This window comes from Pongo abelii, chromosome 11, assembly GCF_028885655.2.
Source record: "Pongo abelii isolate AG06213 chromosome 11, NHGRI_mPonAbe1-v2.0_pri, whole genome shotgun sequence".
NCBI classification, from domain to species: domain Eukaryota; kingdom Metazoa; phylum Chordata; class Mammalia; order Primates; family Hominidae; genus Pongo; species Pongo abelii.
In genome coordinates, this window is record NC_071996.2 from 141515427 (window position 1) to 141528892 (window position 13466).

Genomic DNA, 13466 nt, shown 5'->3' on the forward strand with positions numbered 1-13466 from the left:
TTCACACACTGCAATCTTCAAGCCCTTATCTCCTCTCACCAGGACTCATGCTGCCAGCGCATGCCATCTCTTTCCAGCAGATGTGTTTTAATCACCGGCATGTTCCAGGATGGGAAAGGGGGTGGCAGGAGGGGAGGCTGGAGGAAGAAGGAAGAGGAGGGCTGAGGAGCTGAGCCTAGTCAGGGAAACAGGCCATGACAATAAGGAAGAGGGAAGTGCAGGGCTCCAAGGAAGACACAGAGGGCACCTGCACTGCCCCACCCCACCCCCAGACTTTGAGGCCTCTGAGAAGGTGGTGTCTTAGCTTAGAAAAAGTTGAGAGTCAGCCGGGCAAAAAAAGGGAGAGACATGGTCCCAAACACAAGAAATAACACGAGTTGTGTTCTTTCTTTTTTCTTTTTTTTTCTGGAAACAGTCTTGCTGTGTCGCCCAGACTGGAGTACAGTGTCAGCTCACTGCAACCTCTGCCTCCCGGGTTCAAGCGATTCTCCTGCCTCAGCGTTCCAAATAGCTGGGATTACAGGGGTGCACCACCGCACCCGGCTTTTTCGTATTTTTAGTAGAGACGGGGTTTTGCCATATTGGCCAGGCTGGTCTTGAACTTCTGACCTCAAGTGATCTGTCTGCCTCGGCCTCCCAAAGTGCTGGGATTACAGGCCTGAGCCACTGCGCCCGGCTGAGTTGTGTTCTTGACCAGTTTTCCTGACTCCCTTCCCACCGACTCACTTAGAGCCAAAGCCTTTATTATTATTATGGGGACAGGGTCTGCCCTGTCACCCAAGCTGGAGTGCAGTGGTGCGATCACGGCTCACTGCAGCCTCAACCTCCTGGGCTCAGGTGATCCTCCCATCTCAGCCTCCTGAGTAGCTGGGACTACAGGCGCGCGCCATCACGCGGCTAATTTTTTTTTTCTTTTTTTGTAGCGATGGGGTCTTGCCACCATCAGGAGGCTGGTCTTAAACTCTTGGGCTCAAGGGATCCTCCCACTTTGGCCTCCCAAAGTGCTAGGATTACAGGCATGAGCCACCAGGCCCGCCAGCCTCCTTTAGGAAGAAAACCTGATATTGTCACTCCACTGTTAGAAACCTCTCAGTGGGGTTTTTGGAAATGAAAGTCTAACTCCTTGTCTCTTTCTGACCGTCTCCATGCTCAACCTCATCTTTCCGATGGCCCACTCACTCCTCCAGGGGCCTGCCTGACGCCCAGGGCGGCCCCTCGTCAATCACACAGGACGCTAATGGGCGCGGGATGAATCTGGGCGCCCAAAAGAGGACAAGTTGAAATGGATTTTTAAGGTACTTTAAACACATTTAAGACAGAAAAGAAGGAATAAAAGGGACACGACAAGAACAGTGGGGCCTGTGGGCGCAGCACCCGGTTTGGGGTTGGTCGTGGCTTGCGCGTCTGACCGCCAGGTCTCCCTCACCGCCCGCACTGCAGGCTGCGGGGGCCGGTCCAGTCCTCTGCACTGCAGGCTGCGGGGGGCCTGTCCAGTCCTTTGCACTCCAGGTGCGGTGCTGGACAGCGGGAGCTCCAGCCACGGAGGCCGCTTCTTCAGGGAAGGATAGCCTGGGTTCCTCCGAGCCCCTAACCCTGCAGACCACGAAGTGAACCCGGGTTGGAACCAGGCGCAAAACCCCCAGCCCTCCGGCGCTCGGGCTCCAGGGCCAACTCGGAAGCCCCGCCCCTAACGCTACTCGCCAATCAGCGGCGGTCGCGAAATCCGTGCCCGCCCCCTGGCCGCGCCTTCTGCCAATGAGCGAGGTCCGAGCGGCCCGTCGCCCAGCCCAGTCCCGACCGGTGCATGCCGCTGTTCGCGTGTCTGGTTCCAAATAAAGTTTTTCGCGACTTTGAATTTTTTTTTTAAAGCGCCCGCTGCTGTCTCGGCTGCCGCGGGCCAGAGCGGCCGAGTCCCCGCCCCGCCACTTCCGGTCCCGCCGCCGGGAGCCGGTGCGGCTGTGAGGGGCCGCGTCTCGCAGCAGCCGCCCGGGTCGGGCATGGTGTTGGGCGCCGGGCCCGCCTCGCCTGTCTCGGGGAGCCCAGGTGAGGAGCGACCGTGCGGCTCTGCGGCGGGGCGAGGTGCGGCCGCCGGTGCACGGGCCGGCCTGCGGGCCGGGCGGAGGGCGCGGGCGGTGGCGGGGCCGCCTCAGGCCCGCCGGGTTCCTCACGCCGGGGGCCGGGCGGGCGCGGGCACCCGGACGCGAGGCCGAGAGGCGTGAATGGGAAGGGGCCGCAGGCCGCGGGCAGCGAGCCGGGGGTCGGAGGCGGCGTCGGCGGCCGGGGCGCTGGCCTCTCCCGGCAGTGAGTGACCGCGGCGGCGGTGGCGGGGGACGGCCCGCGCGGAGCACCTGGTGTGAACCAGGCCCTGGGCCGAGCGTGGCACAGACCTGGCCCGCTCACGCCCCACTCGCGGGATCGGCTGCCTGCCTTGTACGGAGGAAGCGGGGCGTCCAGCGCCTGGCCAAGGTCACCGGCCCGACGTGGCCGCAGAAAGCGGGACTGGACTCCCGATCGGGGCGGGAGTCGCGCTAGGCCGTGAGGAGCGGGGGAGGTGAGGGGAGTGACAACTCGCGCCCGGTCCTCGTACCTGCAGCGGGAAGAGTAAGTATGGACGCTTACGTACAATTGGGGGCGGCCAGGCTAGTTTGGAAAATTTTTACCACAGCAAAGGAGACGAGGAAGGAAGGGCATCTTGGAACAATTAGTGCAGCAGAGTCTTGGTTCCAGACCTAGTTCTGCTGGTGTGTCATCTTGGGTGTGGCCTTCCCCTCCCTGGGCTCAGTTTCCTCATCTGTCACAGGAGAGAATTGGGCCCCCCACTCTGCATTCCCGACCGCCTGGAAGTGGGGGCAGGATGGGTTGGAATAGCCAGAGAAAGCTTCTTGGAGGAGGAGACGCTGGGATGTAGGTAGGAATCTTCCCCTGAAGGAAGGGGTAGGATTCGTTTGTGAAGGGAAGGAGGGCATTCTGGACCTGGGTATCAGATTGAATAGAAGCTTCTGGAAATGAGCAGGGTGTTGTGAAGGAACAAAGAGGAAACTGGCCTGCCTGGGGCAGTGGAATCCTGGCTGAGGAGTGAGTTGAAGGCAAGGGGGAGCATAGAGGTGGGAGAGAGAGGGATTGAGAGACAGAATCACACCAAGCTTAGTGCTGTGGGGCTTGAGGACCCCCCACCTGGACATACCTGCCTTTCAGGTAGTAGGCAGTGCAGGAAGGGGCAGGTTTACTGCTCAACATAAAAGGGGCTGGACTCCAAAGATGGTCAGTCAACCAGCGTACTCCTGTGCCGAGCGGGAGGTTCCTGGGCAATGGCATTCTGTAGAAGAGTGGGATGTGGACTTTGTTGTGCCCTGATCGGGGCCCCTTTGGCTGGGGAAGTTGAGTGTCCCCTAGTGACCCGCAGTCCCATCCTTTATGCTTGGATTGAGACGTCTCCATTCGGAAGGAATTGTAAATAAGTAGCCCCCTCACCTTGAGCTGACTGGCCCCTGGTGTCCCTGCACAAGTGACGTGGCCTGGTTTTGCCATTGCTTGCAGGGATGCTGAGTAAATATCACTTGATGGCACTAGTAAGTTGCACACCAGATACTCTTCTCTGGGCCGTCTGAAAGCAGGTCCCACCCAGAGGAGGAACCTAGCTGGGCCAATTACAACTTGTGGAATTTAGAAACTGAGAATGCTGTGCAGAACAGCTGATCTGTTACCGAAATGCTGCCTTAGAGCGTAGTTTGCAGGAAAGAGGAAGTTTTGTTTTAAACCAGATCTTCAAGAGTTGAAGCATATTGAAGAAGGAGAAGAATTCTGAAGCAACTGCAGGTATTCAGCTAGCCTCTTGACAGTTTGAATACTTATTTTTTGTTAGAATCCTTTGATTTAAATTTAATTTTACAGCTATGGAAACATTCCCAAATTAGGCCTTGGGTTTATCCTTAAAGTGGCATGTGAAAATGATACACATGATAGAAAAATAGATGGTCACTGTATTAGATTTCTTAGAATGTTAGGGAAGTACATTTTTTATTACTTTCTATGGAAAACAAAGCACCACTGTTACATTCTTTTATATCTTGCAAGTCACAGACTTGAAGATAATAAACCAGCAATCTGACTCTTCCAGTGGAATTGAATATTGGAGCATCTTCTGCCCACAGAGAAGACTTCATCGTGGTGTGATTGGGGGTATAAAAGCGTTAAGCGTAGCCTGTGGGCTGTAGTGGTGCAGAAGAGTTTCTTGGTGGTTGGCCTTTCAGTGTGTGAGGGATCTCTCTCCCCAGGCTCCCCTGAGCCTCCTTCAGTGCAGGTTCTCCGAGAGCTGGGTGTGGCCCTGGTGCTTGCTGTTCTGTGGGACTCTTCATTCTGACTTTCCTAGGTTACTGCCTGCTGAACTCATGTTCAAGCATGTTGTGCTTTTATTTTTTCCTCTTTGCTTCATTTGCATTCCCAAGGTCAGCCAGAGACGTGGTAGTCCTTGTGTAGGGCATCTGGTGCGTCCAGCTGACCCCCAGGTGATGGATGGATGCACGTCTTGGTCCATAATTGGGTGATTCTGACGATGTGGCAGGACTGATGTGCTCGAGTCTGCACACGAGGCAGCAGACTTGGCTGGGAAGGGAGACTCTGTTCCATGACAAGGAATCCTTGTGAGGGATTTTTGACAAGATCATTCCAGGTAGGGGCTGAAGCAGGAGAGCTTGGCTCTAGATGGTGCTACTGTCTGTGGTAGCTAAAGCCCCTATAGGTGTTTGTGACTATTTCCCTGTGAAGTAACTTCATCAGCTGAATCCAGCTGCTTTGCCCTGGGCAAAGCTGTGAAGATGTGCTCTTATGGAGGTCCACCTGAGGAGATGGCGCAGTAGCATAACAATGAAGAAACTAATGTTGGTTTATTTTCACATTTTTGTCAAATTTTTTGAGGCGTAATTGAAATACACTAAACTGCCCATATTTAAATTGTGTAATTGATCAGTCTGAAACCATGACCACACTCGAGATAAAAACATTTCCTGCCTGGCATGGTGGCTCACGTCTGTAGTCCTAGCACTTTGGGAGGCTGAGGCAGATGGATTGCTTCAGCTCAGGAATTCAAGACCAGCCCGGGTAACATAGTGAAACCCTGTCTCTACAAAAAAATTTAAAATTAGCTGGGCATGATGGTGCCTGCCTGTAGTCCTAGCTGCTTTAGGGGGTAGAAGGTGCTGAGGTGGGAGGATGTCTTGAACCTGGGAGTTTGAGGCTGCACTGAGCTCAAGTCACGCCACTGCACTCCAGCCTGGGCTACAGAGCAAGACCTGTCTCAAAAAACAAACAAAAAACATTTTTGTCATCCACAAGAGGGAAACTGGTGTGTCTGTGGTGACAGCTTCTAGCAGCTGAGTGGCTTTGGGCAGCCTACCTTCTGGGCCTCTTGTCCTGGGGTCCACATGTTAAAATGGAATGGGAGTGGGAGAAGTCCATTCCAACTTTGCAATTCTAAGAGCTTATGACTGTGAAAGTGCAGAGCTGTCTTTGAAGCCTTTAGACCAGTGCTTCTTAAGGGGTTTAGGGTATGTGTATGTCCGTGTCCTCTAGTGGAAAAGACTATGCAGTTCAGAAGATCGTGTTCTATGTGTTTTCGTTTTGAAAAAATTCTTTAATTTTTTTTATTTTTTGAGATGCAGTTTCACTCTTGTTGCCCAGGCTAGAGTGCAATGGCACGATCACTGCAACCTCCACCTCCGGGGTTCAACCTATTCTCCTGCCTCAGCCTCCCAAGTAGCTGGGATTTATAGGCACCCGCCACCACGCCCAGCTAATTTTTTTGGTATTTTTAGTAGAGATGGGGTTTTGCCATGTTGGCCAGGCTGGTCTAGAACTCCTGACCTCAGGTGACCCACCCACCTCGGCCTACCAAACTGCTGGGATTACAGGCATGAGCCACCGTGCCTGGCCTGTACTGTTTTCATGGTACAAACAATAGAAAATAAAATCTGACAGCATTTAGGGGATATGCAGAAGATGGTGTGAGAAACTGTGTAAGAGACCTGGGTGAAAAATGGTTTCAAATGCCAATGAGGAAAGGAGTATTCTTATTTGACTTTCAGGATCTTAGCCTCAACCTAAAATTTCTGTGCTTAGGTCAAGCTTTTCACGTGGAATTTTTAGATCATTTTCTGTTGAAACGATCAGAGTGGTATTGAAATAAAATGATAGAAAGCAACAAAGGAAATTATGGAAATATTGAACTGGTGACAATTTATTTTATTTTATTTTATTTTATTTTTTTGAGTCTCACTGTGTTGCCAGGCTGGAGTGCAGTGGTGCAATCTTAGCTCACTGCAACCTCTGCCTCCCAGGTTCAAGTGATTCTCCTCCCTCAGCCTCCCGAGTAGCTGGGACTACAGGTGTGGGCCACCATGCCCGGCTAATTTTTTTGTATTTTAGTAGAGACGGGGTTTCCCCATGTTGGCGAGGGTGGTCTCGATCTCCTGGCTTAGTGATCCACCTGTCTTGTTCCCCTAAAGTGTTGGGATTACAGGCGTGAGCCACGGCACCTGGCCCTGGTGACAAATATTTGTCCTCAGTCAAAAGAAGTTCCAGTGACCCTCTCTGACCATGGCAAAGTGAGCAAGAGTTAGGAGGAGGATTAATGTCAGTTTATGTTAGAAACAGAAGGCAGAGTCTAGAGGATAGTTACTTTGTTATAATTAGTGGGATCATAATGTAAGCTGTGGACTTTGAGTTATAATGTGTTAATGTGGGTTCATTGATTGTAACAAATGTACCCTCTGGTGGGAGATGTTGGTAATAGGGGAGGATGTGCGTGTGTTGGGGCAGGGGGCATATGGGAAATCTCTGTACCTTCCTGTTAATTTTACTGTATACTTAAAACTGCCCTTAAAAAATAAAATTTTAAACAAACTGTGGCATTTCTTCAACCGTCTCCCAGATAGCAAGGGGCATCACCTGTGTTTGGTCTTTGTTGTCCCTCCCAGTGAGCTTGCAGCAGGGGAACCTGCAACACAGATGGGGTGGAAGCCACCAGTGAACATAATCTACTTTGGGACATTAATTTTAATTTAGTCTTGATGTTGAAATTGCCAAAAAATATAAATAAAACACAAATGTAAGTAAATGCAACACAGCATGAATAAATGAGAAGGTGCTTATTAAGGCTCTATCCACACCTTTATTAAAAGAGGAAGGAGAGCAAAGAGTGGTGCTCCTCTTCCACCAGAGGCTGTGCTGCTTCGGTTGGTGATGGGCCAGACCCTGGGACTGTACCATGTGTGTGCATGATCCCCTGCAGCAGGGAAGGGCCGACTTACCAGTGGGCAGTAATGGACTCATGTGGAACCCATTGGTGAGGGCATGCTGGTTGAGAAGCTGTGGAGGCCACCCTAGACCTTGTGTTCCATGGGAGCTTTGTCACAACCACATCCCAGGGCCTGGCACCCAATGAGTGTGAAATGCATGACTCTTTTTAATTTTAATTTTTTTTTTTTTTGAGACAGGGTTTTGCTCTGTCACACAGGCCGGAGTGCAGTGGCACAATCACGGCTCACTGCATCCCCAACCTCCCAGGCTCAAGGGATCCTCCTACCCCAGCTTCCCGAGTAGCTGAGACTACAGGCACACACCACCACTCCTGGCTAATTTTTTTGTATTTTTTTTAGAAACAGGGTTTTGTCATGTTGCCCAGGCTGGTCTTGAGCTCTTAGGCTCAAGCAGTCCTACCTTGGCCTCCCAAAGTGCTGGGATTATAGTTGTGAGCCACCGTGCCCAGCCATGACTCTCTTTTTTAAAAAATGTTAATTCATAATTTTAAAAGTTAGGCTTATAGGGGATGGCATAGAGCTTCTCAAATGTATTATGAAGGAATCCCATCTTATTAATGTGTACAAATTTTTTCCATAACTAAATTATGGGAAAAAATCAAAATACAAAAGCACCTATATATTTTTCTCAATGTCTAATTAGTCTCTGGAGACCTGGTCCTTAACCCTGCTTTCATTGCTGTCTTTCAGGGTAAAGGCAGCAGTAATGCTAACGCTAGCAAGTAAACTGAAGCGTGACGATGGTCTCAAAGGGTCCCGGACGGCAGCCACAGCGTCCGACTCGACTCGGAGGGTTTCTGTGAGAGACAAATTGCTTGTTAAAGGTAATGATCATTCGTGTGAACTGTTTTTGTATCCTATAACAAAAGGAAGCTTGACTGGAGAGTCTTTGGGGATATAAAGCAACCTACTGCTGAATAGAAATACCTGTTTAAAAGATTTTAAAATATAATTGCTTATCTCTTATAGTGAAGGATATTGTACCACGCAGATGATATGAGCACGCTGTTGCAAGGAGATGGTATTAGAAACTGCAGTGTGTCTTATACACTTGGGATGTTCTTTGTCACGTCTGCCAAAATGCTAGCAGAAAGAATAAGGTGCTGAGAGTAAGCAAGGCCTAAGACTGGTTTCAGAGCTGCCATTATCTTCCTTTCTTTCTGACTCTCAGCACCATAGTTTCTGCTCTGTAAAGGGGAAGGAGTCAAATTTTGTAATCTCTTAGGATCTTTTCCTGTTTTATTCAGGTCAAAGCCTACGGCGAGTCTTGTGAAAAATTAGTTCTCTTCACGGAATTATAACATATAGTGTTCTAGAGTTTTAGTGACTTCTGCTATCCATGTTGGTGAGGAGGAACTTTATCCTTGGAGAAGGGTTGGTAAAATGTATGAGAGTATGCGTGCATGCAGATATGCATTCATTTGTATGTTTGAGCGTAAATTTTGCATTTATTCATTTAGCAAACTCTTAAAATTTTCAAGTGCTTTGAAGTCAGTTTCTTGGGGGTCATAAGACCTATAAAAGATGAAGAAACAGTTGCAGCCTTTAAGGAGATTATAATTTGCTTAATTATAATAAAGTTAACTTTGTATTTTATTTATTTATTTTTTTGAGACAGAGTCTCACTCTCGCCCAGGCTGGAGTGCAGTGGCGCAATCTTGGCTAACTGCAGCCTCCACCTCCCGGGTTCAAGCAATTCTCCTGCCTCAGCCTCCTGAGTAGCAGAGATTACAGGCACCCGCCACCACGCCCAGCTATTTTTTTTTTTTTTTTTTTTTTTTTTGGAGATGGAATTTTGCTCTTGTTGTCCAGGCTAGAGTGCAGTGGTGCAATCTTGGCTCATCACAGCCTCCACCTCCCGGGTTCAAGCAATTCTCCTGCCTCAGCCTCTCGAGTACCAAGCAATTTTCCTGCCTCAGCCTCTTGAGTAGCTGGGATTACAGGCATGCGCTACTACACCTGGCTAATTTTATACTCTTAGTAGAGATGGGGTTTCTCCATGTTGATCAGGCTGGTCTTGAACTCCCGACCATAGGTGATTTGCTCACCTTGGCCTCCCAAAGTGTTAGGATTACAGGCGTGAGCCACTACGCCTGGCCAAATTTTTGTGGTTTTTTTTGTTTTTTTTTTTTTTGAGATGGAGTCTCGCTCTGTCGCCCAGGCTGGAGTGCAGTGGTGCAATCTTGGCTCACTGCAACCTCTGCTCCCAGGGTTCGAGTGATTCTCCTGCCTCAGCCTCCGTAGTAGCTGGGATTATAGGCACCTGCCACCACGCCCAGCTAATTTTTTGTATTTTTAGTAGAGATGGAGTTTTGCCATGTTGGCCAGGCTGGTCTCAAACTCCTGACCTCAGATGATCCGCCTGCCTCGGCCTCCCAAAGTGCTAGAATTACAAGCATGAGCCACCATGCCCGGCCATTTTTGTATTCTTAATAGAGACGAGGTTTCATCATGTTAGCCAGGCTAGTCTTGAACTCCTGACCTCAGGTAATCCACCTGCCTCAGCCTCCCAAAGTGCTAAGATTACAAGTGTGAGTCACTGCGCCCGGCCATTAATAGAGACAGGGTTTCACCATGTTAGCCAGGCTAGTCTCAAACTCCTGACCTCAGGTGATCCACCCGCTTCTGCCTCCCAAAGTGCTGGGATTACAGACGTGAGCCACTGTGCCTGGCCTTACTTTATAACAAGTGTTTACATTTCTTTAATTTTTTTTTTTTTTTTTGAGACAGGCTCTTACTCTGTCACCAGCCTGGAGTACAGTGGCGTAATCATGGCTCACTGCAGCCTCAGCCTTCTGGGCTCAGGTGATCCTGTCACCTCAGCCTCCTGAGTAGTTGGGACTACAGGCATGCACCACCGTGCTTAACTAGTTTTTTTATTTTTTTATTTTTTGTAGAGATGGGGTTTCATTATGTTGCCCAGGCTAGTCTTGAACTCCTGGGCTCAAGTGATCCACCCACCTCGGCCCTCCCAAAGTGTTGGGATTACAGGTGTGAGCCACTGCACCCAGCAAGTGTTTACATTTCTTACATGTAGAGCAGCTAGAAAGCAAAGGGTTGATTAGTGTATTAGAACTCCCTGTTTTCATGTTGTGTTAGGTTGACAACATGGAGATTACAGGCATTTACGTGTCCTGAAGAATCTAACAGCAGAAGAGCTGCTGTATGTAAATGTGCTGTGCTTGACCTTCCCAGACACAAATCACTGTTAAACTGGGGAAGGAATGGGAACTGTGAGGGCACTGGGTTTGTGGGGACTTAACAGTGTCCTCTTTTTCCTTTTTAAGACAGAATGCAGTGGCACGATCTCGGCCCACTGCAACCTTCACCTCCTGGGTTCGAGCGATTCTCATGCCTCAGCCTCCTGAGTAGCTGGAATTACAGGCACACACCACCATGCCCAGCCAATTTTTGTATTTTTAGTAGAGATGGGGTTTCAACATTTTGGCCAGGCTGGTCTCAAACTCCTGACCTCAAGTAATTGCCTGCCTCAACCTCCCAAAGGGCTGGGCTAACAGGCATGAGCCACTGTGCCTGGCCTGTACTCTTTTTCTTATTCTCTTTCTGCCCCTGAGTTTGGACTTAGTTTTGGATTATCCAGCTGGATGATTGGTTGAAAGTGGAGTGAGAATGGTATTTCACATTTTGGCCTTACTTACTAAGCCTGGGAGAACAGTAGATTGTATTCAGCGTCTGTTGTGCTGGAGGCTTTACCCTAAGAGGCCCAGAGGGCGGGGCAAGAGCTGGAGCACCTTACTTGGGTGTGCCTGATAGGACTTGAGTGTCTTCTCAGATTCTGGGCTCCATCTGCAGCACAAGCCAGGAAAATGGTGTGTTGTTGCTGTACTTGGAGTAGACAGTGAGTGCTTCAGTGCCTGAGGAGTTGCAGCGAGGAGGGCCTGTGTGTCAGCTGAGGAGGAGTGGGTAGAAGGTGACAAACAGACTGTCCCATCTTCTTTACCCAGTCATTGTCATGGTTAATAGTAGCTAATAGGAGCTTTTGTATACTGAGCACTTAGGGCCGGGCCTTCTGTTGGGCACCTTCTTAGTTCATTTGTGCTGCTGTAACAAAATGCCACAGATTGGGTAATTTATAAACAATAGAGTTTTGGAGGCTGGGAAGTCCAGGCTCCTAGTAGGATTGGTATCTGGTACAGGTAGTTCTCTGCTTCAAAGATAGCACCTTGTTGCTGTGTCTTCACATGGCAGAAGAGATGGAAGGGCAAAAAGGGCCTAAGCTAGTTTCCTCCTGCTCTTTTATAAGGCACTAAGCCATTTATGCAGCAGAGCCCTGATGACAATCACTTCCCTAGAGGTCCCACCTCTTAATACTACCACAGTGGGGATTAAGCTTCAACATGAATTTTGGCCCCATTCGAGCCATAGTAGGCACTTAATGGGGTAATTCTTGTTTGACTTTTCAAAGCCTTGCCAGATTGATGCTTCATTTTACCCATGAACTGCTGAGACTCAGGTTAAGAAACTTGCCCACTTTGCGGGTTTATTGCAGCAAGACAGCCAGACCCACATACTGGGGTAGGACAGGCTCTGGGGGAACAGATGCGACAAGCAGAAACCAAAGTAGCAAAATAGAAGTGCAAGTCCACAGAAAAGAGTTCAAGGAGGCTCTGCGTCTCCATGTCTCCTGCCTTGCTCAGGAACTCACCCTGGAGCTCTCTGCTGGCTCCAGGGCCTGACAGAGCCCACTAAGACCTACCAACCTGGGTGGCCCTCCAGCTCCAAGGAAGGAAATATCTTTGGCTAGGTTGACAGGGCCCAGCTGAGGTTCTCTGACCTTGTGCAACCCATCAAGAACAAGAAGGGTCTCACAAGGAGAAGGGTCTCACAAGAAGAGGTGCAGAGCCAACTCTTGAGGCTACCATTTCCATCCTCCCCAGGCACTGGTGGCGATTAAGTTTCAGAGTCCAAAGCACTGGTGATAAATGGCAGTAGAACTCAGTGTAACCTTCCCTCTCGTGGCCTTGCCTTCCACTCACCTCAGGGGCTGCAGGCCAGGCTGAGTGGTGAGTAGTTTGGGCTTGTGGTGGAGGTTGGGTAAAGAGAAGGGTGGGCCTGATCTGAGAGAGGTGGCTGTACACACAAAGTGCAACAAGAGTGCCTGATGGTTCATGCTTGTGGGGTCCGTCCCTAGAGTGCTCCTTTGTTTAGCTTGCCCTGTGGGTGGCTTGTTGACCCTGGTGGCAGTCTGGCCTTCTATCCTCTGGGGAGTTATGGCGGAAGTGGTGCTGTGGAGGCTGCTGTGGCTGTTGGAGGGCATGGCAAGTCACTTTGAGGGGTGATAAAGTGAGAATCCTTTCCAGGTGAAATCCAAACTCCCTTTTGGGACTTTGAGGAAAGTAGAGTGTTGGAGTTCAGAAAGATTACTATAGTCAGAACTGTCATCTGGTACTGTGGCTTGTGTAAGGGTGTTATTCACGAGCATCCATAGGTGGTAGAAAATTGTATCAATATGTCTTTGGGACTTTATGCCATAGGCTGGGTTTCCTGAAGAGGAGGTAGGGAGTTTGTCATGCAGGATCCTTACTAAGGGGTACCTTTGGGACAACACCTGTGGGGTAGGTGAGGGAAGCAACAGCAGGCAGAGGGAGACTCAAGCAGCAAGGAAGGCCCCACGACAGCCTCTGCTTTGGAGCAAGAGCAAGCACAAGCACAGCCCTTCAGAGCTGTCCTCAGTCTGGTGAGAAAGTCAGGTTTTCCTGCTCTGCACCTGTCAGTCGTTAGATGAGGGTTGCCTGGGACAGGTGTAGTGTGGAGTGCAGGTCTGTGCAGCCACCAAATCCCTGAAAGGGGTGATTACTGAAGGCTGCCTGCCCACAGCCCTCACTGAGGGGATCTGGGTGCTGCTGCGTCACAGCGCCTGGCTCATTGCCTTGCTCACCTGTGATGTGGGCTCTGGTGTGGTGCAGATGGCAGTAGGGCTGAGCTTATAGGAGGCAGGAGCTTGTCCCTGGGGAGGGGTATGAGGAAGGGCCAGTGATATCTGCACAACAGAGGCCCCTTCTTTTTCTTGAAAGAGTGAGCCCAGTTCTGAACAGTGATGGGAGGCCAGAGTCAGCTCTCCTGGCTCGATTCCAGGTCTGTGGAAACACGTGGCCTGCTTTAGAGTGGCCGGCCATGGGGAGGCCTCCAGAT

The 13466-nt window shown here is 50.2% G+C and overlaps 1 protein-coding gene across 5 annotated transcripts in view; it reads left to right on the forward strand.

Annotated features, from left to right (window-relative positions):
- The first annotated feature begins 1880 nt into the window (after positions 1-1880).
- Positions 1881-13466, forward strand: part of UBE2F (ubiquitin conjugating enzyme E2 F (putative)) — a 75154-nt gene continuing 63568 nt past the window's right edge. The window contains exons 1-2 of one of the 5 annotated variants that reach the window (XM_024243630.3): positions 1881-2043; positions 8004-8137. In XM_024243630.3, the coding sequence (XP_024099398.1) occupies positions 8020-8137 (118 nt within the window). In that variant the 5' untranslated portion in view covers positions 1881-2043; positions 8004-8019. Of the gene's footprint in view, positions 2044-2341; positions 2602-8003; positions 8138-13466 lie in introns of those variants that run through there. The other 4 variants (XM_063713191.1, XM_054550062.2, XM_009238314.4 and 1 more) reach the window with 4 other exon arrangements.